This window comes from Suillus subalutaceus (genome assembly GCF_016647625.1).
Source record: "Suillus subalutaceus strain FC151 chromosome Unknown DFJ58scaffold_17, whole genome shotgun sequence".
NCBI lineage: Eukaryota > Fungi > Basidiomycota > Agaricomycetes > Boletales > Suillaceae > Suillus > Suillus subalutaceus.
This window is the reverse complement of record NW_024540266.1, coordinates 18,721-36,372: the sequence shown is the minus strand read 5'-3', so window position 1 is coordinate 36,372 and position 17,652 is coordinate 18,721. Positions and strand designations below refer to the sequence as shown.

The following is a 17,652-nucleotide window of genomic DNA, read 5'->3' as shown; positions in this document are numbered from 1 at the left end:
CTTTGACGACTTGATTTGATCAGACGAGTTGTTTTCGCGTCGTTTACGAGGATACAAGTCGCTTGGCCGAATATCATACACGTACACATAAGATAATAGTAGTAAGTTGGAACTACAGTGTACGTGTTTCCGACAAAGGAACCTTCGGATTAGGGGATTTACATAGAATTCTAATTGAACTTTCCAAGATAACGGTCGAACATTGTTTCAAACACAGTTTAGCATTACGAGTGGTGGAACACGATAAAGAACATTATGGTACTGGTCGGGATAAGTAAATGCGTGTAAAGTAAGCACTGACATTTTGTGAGTTGGTTGTCGATTGAGGGGGAGCAATGGTGGTAATACATCAGTGAATGTGGGGGAGGTAGACTAGAAGGAGCGAAAGGGACAGAGGGAGTGCATCGAGCGCGTTAAGGCGCGGGTGGCGAACATAAAGGAGGTATAAATATTAAAGAAAGAATATACGGTTATGTGCAAGGAAGGTCGTTGGCAAGTAATGTCGTCCCAATGATGTTAAGTTGTGTACAATGATGGCACAAGACGCAGCTGGTGCGGCCTTATTAAGGTTCATCAAGATGCAAGCTCGACGTTACGAGGGGAATAGTCATCCATCGTGCACGCTCAGACTCGGCAGTCTCTGCGAGGAGTATTGTGCATGGTAAAAAACTGCATACAGGTCATTGCGCCAGGAGTCTGAGGAGTTGATTCACAACGTGGCCTCGAGAGAGAAGGTGGGAGGTCGAAGAGAGCGTGTTGTGCAGGAGCAGTTGCTCGTTTACTAGGTAATGACTGCACGACAGACTTCTTGTCAGTTGGAGTGAGCATGAATGCCGGGATGGGAGGAACGGGTGGTGGTGGGGACGCGATTGTAGGACTAGGTGGCGGGGAACGATAACGGGTTGATGATTGACCCAATGCGCGCCTTGCAATGCGAGTTGGAGAAGTAGAAAGAATAGGGAGTGATGATATTGATGAGTTACTTCTCTTCCCCAAAGCACGTTTACGCGCGCCAAACTCGTCGTCCTCGCCAAAGAGACCCTCCTTTGCCTTTCTGTTTAAGCGATCATGTGACCTGGACGCGTTCAGAGTATTCTGAAGAAGTGGTGAGCCTATGAGGCGAGGGGGAATAGGTGGTGAATTATTTGCAGGAACGGTCAAACGAGAGCTGCGATGAAGGATGGGGGGCGGTGATGGCAAAGGAGTTGGTACGAGCTCAGGGGAAGGCATCGGAGGAGGAGACTGAGAACGACGAGTAACGAAGGACATGATGATGGGCCCAGCTGTGGGTATGAAGCGGGAGTAGAGTACATTTTTATTGAACTTGGTTTTTATAGAAACGTGTAGATGTTGTTCCGAAAGAGAACTTGATGCAGTCCGAGTCAGTCGACGTAATCCTGTACCATTCACTTGGTATCACTTTCCTAATTGGGGTTAACATCCTCCGATCAAATATTATTGCCGGATTTACCGAACTCAACGTGTTTCCGAAACCGAAGTACTCGATTGACGTGCACTAGCAATAAATTATTTAGAACATGTATAGCTAGACTACATGAATGGACAATGCAGGTGTACGCCACTCCGAGTCACGACAAAGCAAGTCGGAGTGATAGCAATCGCGCGCAGCGCGTGGGACTCTTTGAGTCACTTGTCACTTGGAAACCAGGGTAAGGGTAAGCCACCAACAGGAGCTAAATACGTCAATATTTAATTTGGAAAAAAAACAATTGTCTGACGTGTTACACTGCCTGCTGCTGTGAATCGGTCCGTAGTAAGTACTACTGGTACTACGCTCTCCCGAGATGGCGGATCTGACTCCTACACTCGATTCATTGCAATCCTCCCACAGATCCTCTAATGCTTCTCCAATTAAGATGGCACTTCTGTGATTCGCATATTGTCCTCGTCGTCCCCATCCATGATTATCCTGGCACATCAAATCAACTGTCTTTTGATACGTGAAACATCGCTAAGAAGAACCAGAAGCCTCGACTAGTCTTCTAATCTTGAATGTCCAAATAGGGACTCCTCTTGCCATTCAGCCCATTGTTCTGTCCAGACCGCGTGATTTCAAAACTTGCTTATCACGGCGCCTCACTGGCTCGGATACCAAGTCGCCACCCATCTGCATCCATATCGTCAATCTTTCTGTTGCCATTGTCCTCTCAATCCGGCCAATAATGTCACCCTATACTACTACCCATGTCTTCAGGTTCGCGCCCAAGTTATCTCCTCGGAAGTTTGTGAAAGGGTTCAATTAGATCCTGTACCTTTAGACACGTTGTCCGGCTCGACGCCTCAGTACAAATGCTCGGAACATTGACTATACCGGCGTGATGGCGGCCGTCACAATATATTATTGAGCCACCGCGTGCCTGTATATTCCTTTGACGCCTTGTCCGAAGTGCCCACGCCTTCTTTCCAGCTTGCATATACATGTATATAACCTTGGCCGACCATGAATCGACAGTGATTCGCGTGGTACTCTTTCAAACGTCCGCTGCACTCATTCCGCGGTTTTAGATTTAGCAATTACCATGATGCGGTGCACATTTGCCGCCGGGTGAATTTGTGAAGTGGTACGTCCACGTCAACCCTTTTACATTTCACACTCATCGCTTACTAGGTCAAACCGATCAATGTCAGCTTCCGTCTGAGCTGACTTGCTGCAGGCGAAAAAGCTGAGCATAGTAGAGACTGTTGTTCTGCACTTTTTGCCAGAAACCGTGTATGAGCACATAGGGTCTTGGCTAAAAGTGCAGTGCTGAGTACACTACTATGCACGGCGCAGTAGTACATCCATGTCCGCCCTTTTGAATTTATGACAGGTGAATGTATCACCGTCAGCCTCAGTCTGCGCTTGCGGCTGACCTGCCAAGCAAAATTTTACCGAAAATGCTGCGCCGGCTAGCAGGGCCTAGTAATAGCACTATGTAGTGTTTTTGCACTTTAAGCCGCCAAACACGAAAAGATGCGAGTTCATCGCTAACATTATGTGCTGCGCAGTAGTACGTCCACATCCACCCTTTTAGAACTGACATTACTTACGATGCAGTCCCAGGTCAAACATAAGTCTAGATGGATCGCCGTCAGCCCCAGCTTGAATCGTGCGCTCTGTTCCTGCGGCTGACTTATGCCCCGCTGTAGTCGCACATTTGCCGTCAGCCCCGGTGGTTGACACCAAGCTAAGAACGCCCATATCTACCTTGCATGTTCTCATCATGATTGACATTCTGCTTTTCATCTACTTTCGTCTTCTCTTCGTTTTCACTATGTTATCCTGCATATTCGCAACGTTGTCTCTCCTTCCGCTCCTTACCCTTTCCGCTCCTTCAGTCCAGTTATCTTCTAGCTATGGAAACAACGTACATTCAGCGAACCTAGCAACCCATTCCCAGGTCCAACGCAGCGCTACCATTCCAGGGACGCTCGTGATGACCTACTTTGTCGACTGGGCACCCCCGACCAACATGAACTTCGCCCTATTCGACTGCATAGACTTTGCGTTCGCTCTCCCGAACGCAGAGTTCAAGCTGGTCTTCGATTCGCCCGATGCGCCCACCTTGCTTCGCAAACTCGTGACAGATGCACATGCTGCGGCGAAGTTGGTCAAGCTTAGTATCGGGGGATGGACCGGCAGTCAGTGAGTTGTACCCAGGCTGGCTTTTCCTCCGCGTTACTCATAGACTTTTAGCTATTTCTCACAAGCCGTGTCCACACCTGCCAATAGGGATACCTTTGTCAACAACATCCTCGCCAGCTACAAGGAATACAACCTCGATGGTATCGATATCGATTGGGAGTATCCCGGACAGCCAGGCAGACAAGGCAACACCGAAAGTCCAAGCGACGAAGAGAACATGCTCGAGTTTTTGAGGCTTCTTAGGCTGAAGCTCCCCCCTGGAGCGAAAATATCGGCCGCTGTTCAGAACACTCCCTTCGCTGGCTCCGACGGTCAACCTATCAAAGACGCGTCCGGTTTCGCGGAGATAATAGACTGGATATTGATGATGAATTATGACGATTTTCAAGGTCCGTTTGCATTTGAAACGAACGATAGGAAAGTACTGATGCATAGTGAAATTATAGCTGCAAACCCCCCTGGTCCGAACGCGCCCTTGTACGATGGGTGTGGAAATTCTACTCAGCCGTCTCAGAACGCAGCAGCCGGGTACAACGCCTGGACATCAGCAGGTTTCCCCGCGAACAAATTGGTCCTTGGGATCCCAGCATACGGCTACGTCAGCGGCATCGGTGTAAACCACCTTCGACAACGCCGCTCTCCCGAAGCCCCGCGTCTCCATCGGCTCGCCAGGCGCACCACCATTAATTCTGACGACGACCATCAAATCCAGTTCCGAGATCTCGTGACCAAGGGGGTCCTGCAGCGCAACAACGACGGAACGTACGCCGCCTTGCCCTCGAGCGGCTTCCAGCGTTCTTGGGACCAGTGCTCGGCGACGCCTTTCTTACATTCAGACACGCAGACTATTCCATACGACGATCCCGAATCGCTCGCCATGAAAGGCGCGTTCGCAAAGAAGACGGGTATGCTTGGAGTCAACATGTTTGATGTGCACGGGGACACAGATCAGTGGGATCTCATTACGGCGACGCGGAATGCTCTTCTCGGTGCTCCATCTACTCCGGTATCTGGACCTGCTTCTGCTCTGACATCTTCCTCGGGTTCGCCATCTGCGCCACTAATGCCTGGTGGGGATCAGCAAGCACTGGGCGGACCCTTGGCATGAACGTGAAGGCCTGGGCTGTGGCGGATGGCATATGGGCATGTAGGGATGTGGGCAGACTAGGCTGTGCGTGCGATATGTGGAATCGGGCGCTACTACTAAGCTGGGTCATGTTTACCTCTCTGGGTTTGGTGTAACCACACTTGCTGTCAAATGGAAGATGTCTTTGACTTTACATTGTCACTGAATGAAGATATCGATATCTTGGTACCTTTTTTCATATCGCCCACTAGTGACATGTTCTAGTCCTGAGTTATTAAAAGATGGCCATTTATATCGATTGCATCTGATTCTTTCTTGACTCGCGATCAGTTCATCAAGAAGTTCGAAGCACAGGAGGCGTTCGAGAATGGGGAAATGAAAAAATGGTTTCCTGTATAGGTATACTATATCATATACTAAGGGACGCGCGTTCATCCTGATTATCTTATCCCCCCTACGCCCCGAAATCATTGCCCCAGTGGGTGCTAGTATTGCTCATTGATACAGCGGTAGCGCTCAGTACGAGAGCGAGATTTTGTTCGTCTCCGATATAATCTCCACCCGGTTGCGATTATAATGTGCTACCGATTGGATGGTAGTGAGCAGAGGGCGGAACTGGTGTTTCCCGGTGCGCCGATATCAAGGAGGTTTGTGTCTCTATGTCCGGATCCTATGTGGACCGGCGGACAGGAAAATGCCGCATTGATGGGCCGATTAAATTTATATGGCACTCAGTATCTTCTTCAAGCCTCTAAAGGAGCCGGAGCCAGAGCTCTCCTTTTTCTGGATAGTAATGGTGGAACCGAAGACCTTTCGAAGGTCTTCACACATGATGTGGTTATCACGGGGTGACTGCGCATGACCAAAGAGGGCAAATACGTTGGTAGAAGCAGGAGCGGATGGGAAGATAGCGAAGTGAGTGTTTTTGGTGGAGGTTGTGTAAGCCATTGCGTTAGAGAAGGATGCGTGCGAGAGAACGGGTTCTGCTAGTGAGATCTAGATATGTTGTTCGCTGGCGGATGAGACTGCTCTGATGGGGGAGCCATGCTGAAGTTCAGGTTGCTTAAGTACCTCGACTCGGAACGTTGTCGATTGCTGCTGCTCTGGCGACCGCGTGTGACAAGGACGAGGAAAAAATCAAGCAATCAGCTGCAGGATGGTGCCAATAATTGCCTTATTAGTGCAATATCCGTGGGACCCACGGGGAACAAGCGATTGAAACATCCTTCGCGAGGCTAGAGTCATGGGAACAAGGCCGAAACAGGAAAAATTGTGAGACAATGCTTGGCGGTTGTTTGTGTTCGTTTAGCAGCGCCTTCGTAAATCAACAACGCACAACATATGTACTAGCACTTGCACTTGAACTCGACGATTGCTTGCACGCTGCAAGGACAGGTACAGTTTGTCAGTCAGGTACGTCGAATAGCGATTATCAAGGTATGTGTTCACGTAGCTGGGTCTGCCTACTGCTGACGAGGTGACAAGGGGCTGAAACCCTGTCTCTGTTTCAGTAGTACTACTAGTACTCAGGCAACTGGTTATGACGCCTCTACTACGCATATGATTTGTCGGAGGCCCAGGCTCTCTCCGTCGACTTGACGTATTTGAAAAGATCGGTTGGTGGGGAAAAGCCTTGTCTTTGGCAGGAAACATTGAGACAACTGTCAGTGAGTTTGAAGTATTTGGTATGCCTAACAACCGAAAGGGAAGTAAAGAAAATAAGGACGTTCAATGGATACCTCTCCATCGCGATAAACCAATCAGCGTATCGCAAGCAACGGTTATGTCGTACCTCCCACCTACAGTCCTACTCGGTACGCCCCTCCTACTATCCCTCAACCCCAATAACCTAGCATCATCCTCCAAATCCCGCTTCTGATAGACCTTCAACCATGGACCCTTCCAATCGCAATTCGCGCCATCATCATACCTAACTCCCCTCCTGATCATAGCCTCCTTCATAGCCTTTGTCAGATACTCCTGCACGTCCTCAGCATAACCCGTGGGGGCTCTATCTAGCACCTTCCTCCTCATCAACCGAATGTCATCATCCAGATCCAATAGATCCGGCGGTGAGAGTTGGAGTAAGTCGCGCAAGTTGGCACCGCCGATGGTTGCTTGTGCAGGTGTCGTGTTGGAATTCCGAACTAGTTCTGTTTCTAGCCGGCATATAACACCCGTCAACAGAGCCACTTCACGTTCCTTTCGCTGAGCCTCGAGGGAGAGTCTCTCGACGTCGCTTCTTAGACGTTGTAATTCACCGTTGAGGGTGGGTTCCATTATTATGTAGTTTGGATGGATCAGAGAATTCTAGGGCTATGGTACGAGTTAGTCCATGTAAGTACGAAGTATTGGAATATACAAACTCAATGCAGGCCGGAACAACGCTGAGGTGGAATACGAGATGGCACTGCGATAACCAACTGATGGATCATTGCGATCTGTGATGTAACTAAAAGTTAGTGAAGAGACGCCCAACAAACGGTAACAATCAGTGGTCAACACATACATGCAGTCACTGCCAGTGACGCTCTAGGTACCATCAAGGTGCAAATGAAAATTGAACAGGGATCTTGGTTCATATACCTATACAATATCTCTAACGTCCTAACGTTCATCATGCTGCGAACGGAAGCCACATCTTTGACTTGTGCAATAATATGGCGATCTGACGCGATTCTCTTGTACTCTCCGCTGAACTGCTGCGCTGGTAAAAATGCGCTGAAAGGTTGTCCAAGGCGCACGATCAACCGCAATGCTTGCAAATGCGACTCGGAATGAACCGCGGAGTCCTTGTCTCCAGGAGAGTTGCGAAGCGAATCGAGGAATGAGCCGAAAGGCTGTCCAATGCGAGGAATGAATCGCAGCGCGACCGAGACCCAGGGGAGATACTGTATAATGAAGACCCGACCTCGGACAAGTTTGTCTCGCTCTGCATATAGTTTTCATAGTCAGGTAGTTCAAGGAAGCAGCGCGTCCACGGACGGACAAGCAGCAAGGTCTGCCGGGCGAGTTTCCCCCGTAAGAAGTGCTTTGGCTTGTCTAGTGATCAGCAGGTCACGAAGCCCTTCTGCCTTGACCGCGCCTCCGTTTCATTGCTGTGACAGGGAATGTAATGCAAGGCAGATGCAGTCTGCAGTTTGCGAAACGAGGAGCGCTCAGCTTGTCAAGCAAGGCATAAAATTGCGAAGCCAGCCCCACGGCCCCGACCTTTTGCAGGAGGGACACTGATTTCTCCATCTCATCTTCGGGCAGAGATGACAATATGGGTGGCGAAGCATGATAAGAAGTGATATCGGCTGGAAAACAGCTATTAAACTCAGATGGCATTCCAATCCAATCCAGGGCAGAGATGTCGCCCGAGCGGGCAACAACCTCCTGTAAGAGCCTCCCGAGAGCGTTTTGCTTCTTCTCGCAATAGATGACAGGTAAATACACACCGAATATACCGAATAATGAATATGCAACGTCTTCCTGCAACGTGGTGACGCGGGTCGACGACCATTGAAGTTTCTCTCGGGCGCCTGTCATTCCTGGACGGAAGGCAACGAGGGCCTGTAGATCTATGCCCACCGCATCTCCCAGCTCCTGCATGATCACGACGGATTCCTCGTGGTTGGAAGAGCGATCATTGAGATATAAGGTCCAATTCCTGGAGCTCGGCATTGTCAGTCTTGTCGATATATCGCTCCAAGCCCAACGACACTCCGCACGGCGAGCAACCTTGCAGAATGACTGCAACTTCACGATTCCGCCAGATGAATCCAAGTCATGGACCGTCTTGTCCTGGATGTCATGCAGCAGCGGCTCTTTTCCTTCCCACCTGTGCGATAGCATGACGCAGCTAAGATACATGCCTGCCATTTCTTCGACACGCTTCATTTTGAATAACAAAGTCTCATTAATGTACTCTGTGCTCGTTATGAATATCCTTGTCTGTGCCTCAACAAAGTCAGATTCGATATAGGGTCTGGGTCAGTAAGGAAATATTTATACGGACAACATGGAGCAGCCGCAACGACCACTCCATACAGCATCTCAATGTAGCCCGAGGTGACGTACGAATGGGAGACAACGTGCAAAAAAAGCTTCATTAGATGCACCCAACACGGGGCGTAAGCGGCAGAAGTACGACAGAAGGGATTTGACAGATTCTGGACTCTGGGTACGCTTCTTTAAGACAAAGTTTGCGAGACGTTGGCGAGCTGCCTCTGTGACGACAAGCACGAGCAAATCAGAAAGTGGTCATTGGGAAAGAAAAGTCACACTAGATTATCACTGACCAAGGTGACTTTTAGAGCACTAAGATCAACCATCAAACGATATGAGAGGTACGCAGGACAGTCAAAGAAATACGCACCTTTCCAAAGAGAGGGGAAGGAAACACGGGCGGGGAGGACTTGGTCAGTATAGAAGGAAGAAAGTAGGTCAGGCATCGATGTTCATACGTGCAAGAGCTGGCGGGTGGAGAAGGCGTTCAACCGGTATGCGGGATCAAGATGCATCAAGCTCAAGACACAAGATGTTATAAGACGGTTTTTGTCCACGGTACAAGCTCTGCATGAACGTCTAGAAGTAAAATTTGGATGGGGAATGATCAAGATAATAATCGGATCAAGTCGTACAGAGAAAAAGTAGAGAGGTTCGACAAAGCCCTCGGGAGTTGGGGATTATGAGCCATGTGCAAAATTATACTCACCGCGTGTGATCGTGATCTCGGACTTGGACATAGTGGGCGCGGGAGGTCTCGAGTGAGACGTCTACGGTCTTATATATGCCTACTCGCAAAGTTGCAGATTCATGCTTTTCATTCCATGTAACTACTGCAAGTTCGAAGGCCTATTCTATTCAACTTTCAGTTTTATCTGATTCAGTGGAGATTATCCCGAAGCGGAAATAAGCGCCGCCAACGCATCAACGTTTCAACGCTCAATATTTGCCTCAGAGCATTATACGAAAGTCCTCGAATTCAAACTCCATCTTTGCCACTCCCGTTTCTGCATCGGTGCCCTCGGAGTAGCAGGCTGCGTAAAGACTTTCTTAACCTTTACACCAACGACAGCTGCGTCAGGATACCCTCCGCTACGGCGAAATTTGGCAGTCTTGAACAGAGTCCCCGCCAAAGACACCTCTATCCAAACTTTGAGTGCTACCTACCACCGCAATCAAAGCGGCCACACCCATCAAGCAGCCTAAATTCCGCAAGGGACACATGCCTTCCCTATCGGTCTCCTCTGACGAAGAGGAGAAATTACGTTCTTAACGTGCGAAGAAGCCTCGTACGAGGGAACCTTCGTGATCGTTAATTGTATCCTCAGATGCACATGCACGACAGACCCTGCCATTTTTGGCATCAACGCAAATTACTACTACATCATCTCTGCACAAGGATCAGGCTAGGAAACGTGAGTCGGGGCGGAGCGCTTTTTTACTGCCCACTAGCTCGCCAGATAACGTCAGTTAATTTACGACAGCGAGTGTAGAGACTTCTGCAACAACCGTCTCGCTCTCTACGCCTGCCTTGCCCGTGACCGTACCGAAGGCGAAACCCAAGGAGGAATTGAGAACAACGAAGCCAAAGCCCTTCCGCCGCAATCTCATGCGAAACCCCTCGATGTTTGGTCCTGAACTCCCTTGTCCACAGGCAACTCCATCGCCTCCATTACGTATCCCGCTGTCGTCTCCCATCGGGTCTCCCGTCGTGATATCCTTGCATCTCCCGTGACTGCATCCCCGAGTACACCTACGCCTCTGCTCGCTACCCAGACATATCCACGCACTTCGCCGTGCTGCATGTAGGATGTCATTTGGGAGTTTGAGGGCTGCGAGTCCTATTTTGTCTGGTGGGAGTAGGATGGTTGCGCTTGGGAGTACGTTTCAGCTTGCTTGATTTCACTTTCGATGGTCTAGTATAGTCTGCGAGTTGATAAGATACAATGATATCTATCTAATGGATAAAAACGTCTTCACAATCAAATATGTTCTGAACAGTCACCCAATGAGAGGGCAGCATGCCGCTGGTTTACATATTTCTAGGTGGCTGAAATACATTCCCAAACACTCTTGCCAGCTCCGAGTTCAACTTTCTGGGACCGGAGCACACCAGGAAAGCAATCTTCTTTTCCTTTTTTCTGGACACGTCAGTCTTGGTTCGTCCCGTTGTCCTCTGTGTGCTAGTTAGCAAGGTGTGTCCGTGTGGTCTCTGTGACTTTTAGTCGTCATTGATCTGTCTATCTGCAGCCTTTCTATCCAATGTTTCTTGTTAGACAGCCCTCTATCAAATCTCATGTCCTGAACTGTGAACTGTGCCGTCCTCTTTACAAGTCGACCGCGGTCGTCTATGATGGTTCAGCCTTGTGTGTCTGAGTCGACGATACCTCCATGACGTTTGCTCGCTCCAATTTCGAGTCTGCTTTGTATTCCTATTTCGCCGCCATACGTCTTTTCAACTGGTACTGTTCATGTCACCACCGCTTCCTGTCGGGGATCTCATGTGCCTCTGGACCACTTGTCTTCGACTGCGGTCCCTTTCGGATGCCCAGAACTCGTGCTACCGTATTTGCAACCGAATTTGAAAACTTGTACGGTGAGCAGGTAGCGATTGCATTAGCTTTCCTCAGGATCTTCATACGTCTGAATAGGTGTGCTGCTTGGAATGATTGCTTCATCCGCCATTCCGGTGAGCTTGATGATGTTGAGCACCGTTGAGATGGACTTACTGAAGGTGTGGATGTTTCTTGCAAGCTGCGCAAGTTGTCCTGACTAATTTTATCATCAGCATCCGCTGATTAGTCGCCAAGAGTACATGCTGTCAAACACTGCCACGGCAGTGCCGGTACCCATGCCTTGATGCTCTTCCAGGGACCGGGAGCAGAACGTCGGTATGTCGGATTGTCAAAACGTGATTATTTGTTACAAATGGTAACGGCATGTCACGAAAATCCCTGCAAAAAGTAGACTCACGAAATGGTCATCCATCATGAATAGACCATAACCAATAGTACAACCGAAACGTTGCAAATTTGCGACGGATCTTTGCCCAGGTTTGCACAGCATCCGAATAGAAGCTTGGGAAAGATGGCCATAGCCTCGAGCCTCGGTCACCCTCTATGGCGGTGTCAAAATATTGTAGGCCGTCTTCACCGAGAACGCACCTTTCTATTTTACCACCAGGACGCCTCAAGTTGAGGTGGGGTTTCAAATATGCGCATATAACGAGGAGCTGACATTTTCGGCAGATGAATCAAGCTCTCATACTGTGGTTTTATCATCTCAATACCATCTTTAAACGATTCTACTGTCGGACTGGGGTGAGTGAAGATTTGGCTGCAATTGAGGTGCTGAAGACTCACCTAATAATCCATAGCTGATCGAGTTCGAGAGAAAGGACCTTTTTCAACTTTACATCATCGCGTATTCTCTTGTCCTCCACGCCGGTGAGTTAGTTGTATGCTCCATCGCGCCACATAATTCATTGCGGCTAGTGGTGACCTGTCATGATCCTGCCAGAGGAATGGGATATAGACGAATTCGATCGATATACGATGAACGATATCCCAATACGCCTCATACGCCTAACAGACATGGCGTTTGTTGAGCGTAATGAGGTGAGGGAGCACTTCAGGACGTCTTATATAAAACGCCTTGGTCAGCCCTCCGACACTGTCAGATACGCCATCCTATCTCACCGATGGTTGAAACAATGAGAGCCGACCTACGAAGAAATCAAGGCGGGCACAGCAGCATGTCCGGGGTACGAGAAACTGAAGAAGTTCTGCGCAAAGGCCGAGGAGTACAACATGGAATTTGCATGGTCAGATACCTGCTGCATCAACAAAAGTAGCAGCACCGAGCTCGACGAGTCGATTCGCTCCATGTTTAGATGGTATGGAAACTCGGCCATTTGCATTATCCATCTGGCACAAAGCAAAACCATTGAGGACATAATGGAGGACGAATGGACTGAAAGAGGCTGGACGTTGCAAGAACTGCTCGCGCCCGCTCGAATCAAATTCTTCAACAAGTACTGGGTGCCTATGACGGACGATAGAAATGACAAAGATGACAAGGATGACATCAACGAGTTCCTGTTCAGTAGGCCATTGCTGTCCAGCCTGAGGCGTCGGGAACCGGCCGAAATATTGGAGACTCTGGAGAGAGCTACAGGTATTCCTTATGACGACCTACGACGCAAGTTTTGTCCAAGTCCGTCCGAGGTAGATAAGCGGATGACGTGGGCAGCCAGACGCAAGACAACAAGGGTCGAAGATGTGGCGTATTCCCTGATGGGAATGTTTGATGTGAGCCTGCAGATTGCGTATGGAGGAGGAGATCGCGCATTCTGCAGGCTCATAGAGGTCATCATGCAGGCTGGTGACCCTTCTGTCCTCAACTGGAAGGGCGACGCTGCGAGGCATCACACTTCACACGCTATTCCTAAATCACCACAGAGCTTCATAGCCTATCAAAGTTTGGAGCTGGAAGGCAGTGGGCGGTTGGAGATGACTATGACCAGCCTTGGCTTGCGAGTGCCTTTGGTAATATTTCCCTCTCAACGTCCATTCGAATATGTGTGCGGGACATGGCTACAGTATTACACTGGACTGCCCGTTGTGTCCAAGTATCAAGATTGATATTGATACCAGCTGCCGACTCGACTCCGTTGATCAATACGCGCTCGGGATCGTCAATTATTCACTCATCGGCCGTGTGCCAGGGATCCGGGGCAAGTCGGCCGGTTTCATTCTACACCGAGAACCTGATATTTTCCACTGTGTACCCGCCTGTGAACCCAGGCCTACCGCATTTGTTGGGCTTAAATTATCTCCTCCGGAAGAGAGGTTCGCTGAGTGGAAGTTGGTGGAAGAGGTGGGCCTGGTCCAAGTCAACTTCCCAGTTATACCGGATGAACCAGTTTGCTATATTGATCGTCAATACCTACAGACTGTATACTTGTAGCACTGGCTCTACTCCCAATGCAGCTGTTGCTCGACTGATGATAGCAATCATGAACGGAAGGAGTGTCTTTGCACGCGCCACAGACTTTGAGATCAAATCTCTGGGCTCTATCAGGATGTCTCGTCGCCAAAGCTGAGTGGTTTGTTTGGACAACGCAATACTTGGGCTACTGCAGTATTTGGTTCTGGGACACACAAACAAACACGAACAAACTCATCTTGGATAAATTTTGAAAATTCTCTTTCCTCCGTATGATATTGATCAACCTACTCTGTCGCAAAGATGGAACCAACACCAATGGTGAGTGTACAATTACATGTTTTGCCCTTCTCTTGTTTCTGCGGTAGTGATGACATATTTATTCACACTGTATGAATCTGTGCGTCCGCTGGATGCATGGATTGTGAGTTTTTTCTACAACGGTAGCTGAGCCGCTTTTACTCTGTTCAATTTTGTTTACCAAGACGTCTAACTAACAATAATTCTCAGGTATCAGATATCTTACCATTTCAGTGACCGGTTTTCATAATCGTCATCTGTTACTAAGTTAATAGCTTTGCACCGCGTTCAATGACCATGTCGTAGGCTAGATCCTGTACACTCATGCTACTGTTTGGAAAACATGATTGATGTTGTTATATTTATGCGCGTACTGAGGCCATATTCGATTCGGTGACGTCCCTACCTCGTGCGACCATGCTATTGGGTCTCAGTTTCTGAAAGGTCCAGGGCAGCTTCGCCATCGAAAGCGTCCTTGGGAACTTGGCCTTGCATCTGCGTAAGGGCTCCCCTGAGGATATACAGATACGGACCAGATTTGACAGGTGGTGGAGTAGATTGGTATCCGACCAATAAGTTGCAGCGCGGACATGAGAATCTGTACTGGCGCTCGTGTCCCCCTGGCCTACACGTTGCAATCAGCCCCGGCCACCATGGATACAATTTGGTCGTACCTTTCGACTAGGACGGGATCAGTTGATATAGCGTTTAATTTGAGAACGATTGCATTCTCTGTACCGCTATCCTGACAGCGAATGATGGTAGCCCCATCAGTCTGGCGCTTTGGCAGCGCTGAAAGGCTTTTTTCGATCACGAGCTGTCATGTATCTTGCGTAAGTTCGTGACATGAGGGCCGGCCGAAGACGCGCACGATAAACTCGCCACATATACAGTCTGTGCAAGGGACGCAGGTGAACTAATGCGATTAACGGCATAGCACGGTACTCACAGTACACCCTGAGAGCAGCTGCGGCTGATGCCGTTGGCCGTGCTAAGAAAATGAGCAGCTGATGGGCCAGATAATTTGAATGATGTGACTGACCATCTGTGGATGAGGAGACCGCTGAACGAGAGACGACCTTTGGCATGATTAATGTTTGACCAGAAACTAAAGTTTGCTCCTTCTCGGATAAAAGCGTACGCGGTCGAGGCTGGTCTCGAATCTGGTTAGAACAAAATCCTGGGAGTTGGCAAGATGTTATGTAGGCACAAGATAACGGACGAAGTCAATAGTCATATGGTCACGTGTGGCTGCCGTCGTAATTAAGTCTTCAATTGTTTCTATCTCCTTCAAAGTTCTTTCATTCTTTCACCCGACCGTCAACTGCTCTGTACATGGCAGAAAAAGATGCTACCGTACGCCTCCGTAGAGCGGTTAAAGGTTCGTCCTTTTACCGGTATCAGTCTGTAGCTCTTAATAACGCCCATATCTACAGAGAACAATCTCTTCCTCGTCAAGAGGCTCATTCAACGAACAGACATGCGGAATCCTGACCCCGGTCCGAAGCGCTACACATCATTAGCTTGGGCCGCTGTCTTGGGACATGAGGAGACGTTCGAGTTTTTACTTACAGCTGGGCATGACGATGAAGAACTCAGCAGGGTATGCGCTCGCCACAAGCGTTGTCCCTCAGAGGTTTTGACCACTTCATCTATCAGGAATCTGAGAACAACACCATCCTCATGCTATTGGCTGATTTCAAGCCCCCGCCACCTAACCCTTACGCGCCAGGCCCCTCGCAGGTTGATCTCATGGGTGCTGCGCTTCGTATGGCAAGACTTTACTACGAACGTTACCCATGGATTCTTGATTGGTCCAACGTGCAAGGGAAAACAGCGCTACACATGGCCGCTCTCAAGGGAAACGAAGAACTCGTTCGCGTGAGTCACCCGAAACCTCGATTGTATCATGAGTCTGAGCTTATTTTATCTCGATGCCCTTCTCAAGATGCTGTGTGATTTGGGTGCTGATTTCGATCTGTCGGATAATAAAGGCAATACTCCTCTACATTAGTAAGTTGCTTCCAGTCATCGGGTCTTGGAATTAACTATTCCCTGTCAGTGCAAGTTCTTGGGGTCATATCCCGGTACGTGGCGCGCATCCGATCTAGTGCAATGTTCTTTTCGCTTACTTTTGGGCCCCCAGATTGTCCAACTTTTGATCGAACGAGGTTGTCAATTTGCTGCTCGGAACAATGACGGATTCACTGCGTCCGATTACGCATATTCGTAAGCTAGCGCTTTTTCGTACATGTTACTAGGCCGTTAACGATAATGCAGTTTCAGCACCCGAGACACTTTGCAGGACTCTGCCCGTATGCAATTTGAGACTAATAAGAAATCTAGACGCATGGTATTTGCACAAGCCGCTGCTCGAGGCAATGAATGGCCCATTGCTAGACCGCCACCTATTCCATTAAAGCCACCCAGCGTTGGGAGGAACGGGTCTCGAATGCGGAGCAGCTCAGGTGGAAGTCGCACTACCGCGACATCTGACAGCGGCGATGTAGACAGTGCTGGGCAAGGGCCAGGACAAGGAACCAGTCTTTCATCTCTCTCAGCATCTTCGACAACGTCACAACCTTCGAGATTACCCTCACATCAATATACCCACCCTCATTCGCAGCGATCTGATAACATGTCCTCGGCCAGCAGTACAGGCACTTTCCCCTCCCCGGGACCTTCGCAGGGACTTACACTCAATCCACCTCTTGCGCAACAAAATTCACTGTCACCAATCGTGAACCGCATGCGGGAGCGAGACGCGGACGAGATAGAGAAGTACATGAGGAGAAATCGTAGCGGAAGTGCGGGAACAGCGTCGACGGACAATAAATCACAGAATGGGAATAACTTCGCTTCGGCTGGTCCTTCGGCAAACGGTGACGATATCACTGCACTGGCTTCTTTAGCCATCACCGGATCGACGGCACCTCGAAAATCTCTCAGACCTTCATTTTCTGCTGCACAGCTCCGCACAACACCGTCTCCCCTTGCCGCACAAACCCAGAACAGTCAAGTAGACACTCTGAGAAATCGTTCGGGAACAAATCCGTCCAGCGCACGTCCAGCACAAGCCACGCCTTCGCCAATTCCTGTTCTCACACGCGCATCTTCCTCAGATACCTCTCAACACGAAGAGAAGTTGGTGGGGGAACCTGGGACATTCACCGGACCCCCCACGCTATACGCGCAGTTCCCGGAACCACCTAAGAAAGGGGTCCGTATTGCATCATCAGCTACTGCTGCAGCTATAAGCCGAAGACTACCCAGTATCTTTTCGTCCAAGTCCTCACCTGCTCAGCCCCCTCCTACACCCACCCCTGACCCACCCCAAGGTCATCATAACCATCGGAGAGGCTCTTCAACAGCTTCTATTCGCGGATAACTGTTTATTTGTTGTACGACTTTCATCTGGACTTCACTTCGGTTGTACGTTCCACTGTTCAATTTTTGTAGTGGGATTAGTTTCCGCCTGGACATTTTTATACACCCAGCATTGTCTGTTTGCACTAGTACTGTAGCACAACTTATTTGTAGCAATTGCACCCTTCCTCATACAACAAACCTCAGATCATCAGATTTGGGGCAAGACCGATATTCGCTCCCTTTTCTCGGAGAATGCCGTCGATTACGGGGTATTAGCACTTGCCTCGCCTACTCTACTTAAGGAGGTTTGTGC

The 17,652-nt window shown here is 49.2% G+C and overlaps 6 protein-coding genes across 6 annotated transcripts; 3 read left to right on the top strand and 3 right to left on the bottom strand.

Annotated features, from left to right (window-relative positions):
- Nucleotides 1–202: 202 nt before the first annotated feature.
- Nucleotides 203–1,365, bottom strand: DFJ58DRAFT_769437 (uncharacterized protein). The gene has a single exon (XM_041389006.1). The coding sequence runs from the start codon at nt 1,267–1,269 to the stop codon at nt 625–627; it is 645 nt and encodes a 214-aa protein (XP_041247691.1). The 5' UTR covers nt 1,270–1,365; the 3' UTR covers nt 203–624.
- A 2,072-nt stretch (nt 1,366–3,437) lies between these two features.
- On the top strand, nt 3,438–4,754 carry DFJ58DRAFT_654670 (glycoside hydrolase family 18 protein; the record flags this gene model as incomplete). The annotated part of the gene is made up of 3 exons (XM_041381808.1): nt 3,438–3,646; nt 3,698–4,035; nt 4,093–4,754. 3 exons carry the CDS (start codon nt 3,438–3,440, stop codon nt 4,752–4,754), a joined length of 1,209 nt encoding a protein of 402 aa, XP_041247690.1.
- Nucleotides 4,755–5,105: 351 nt separating this feature from the next.
- Nucleotides 5,106–7,013, bottom strand: DFJ58DRAFT_742992 (uncharacterized protein; the record flags this gene model as incomplete). Its single annotated transcript, XM_041387235.1, has 2 exons — nt 5,106–5,729; nt 6,537–7,013. 2 exons carry the CDS (start codon nt 7,011–7,013, stop codon nt 5,454–5,456), a joined length of 753 nt encoding a protein of 250 aa, XP_041247689.1. The 3' UTR covers nt 5,106–5,453.
- Nucleotides 7,014–11,733: 4,720 nt separating this feature from the next.
- Nucleotides 11,734–13,839, top strand: DFJ58DRAFT_138311 (uncharacterized protein). The gene is made up of 4 exons (XM_041378835.1): nt 11,734–12,043; nt 12,100–12,169; nt 12,243–12,380; nt 12,441–13,839. Exons 1-4 carry the CDS (start codon nt 11,972–11,974, stop codon nt 13,364–13,366), a joined length of 1,206 nt encoding a protein of 401 aa, XP_041247688.1. The 5' UTR covers nt 11,734–11,971; the 3' UTR covers nt 13,367–13,839.
- Nucleotides 13,840–14,302: 463 nt separating this feature from the next.
- Nucleotides 14,303–15,206, bottom strand: DFJ58DRAFT_769426 (uncharacterized protein). Its single transcript, XM_041389005.1, has 5 exons — nt 15,013–15,206; nt 14,920–14,961; nt 14,842–14,864; nt 14,645–14,787; nt 14,303–14,595 (listed from the first exon to the last, which is right to left on the bottom strand). Exons 1-5 carry the CDS (start codon nt 15,056–15,058, stop codon nt 14,391–14,393), a joined length of 459 nt encoding a protein of 152 aa, XP_041247687.1. The 5' UTR covers nt 15,059–15,206; the 3' UTR covers nt 14,303–14,390.
- A 41-nt stretch (nt 15,207–15,247) lies between these two features.
- DFJ58DRAFT_769421 (uncharacterized protein) lies at nt 15,248–17,533 on the top strand. Its single transcript, XM_041389004.1, has 7 exons — nt 15,248–15,351; nt 15,407–15,573; nt 15,630–15,851; nt 15,919–15,983; nt 16,033–16,057; nt 16,117–16,199; nt 16,251–17,533. The coding sequence occupies exons 1-7, from the start codon at nt 15,306–15,308 to the stop codon at nt 17,356–17,358; spliced, it is 1,716 nt and encodes a 571-aa protein (XP_041247686.1). The 5' UTR covers nt 15,248–15,305; the 3' UTR covers nt 17,359–17,533.
- The last annotated feature ends 119 nt before the right edge of the window (nt 17,534–17,652 follow it).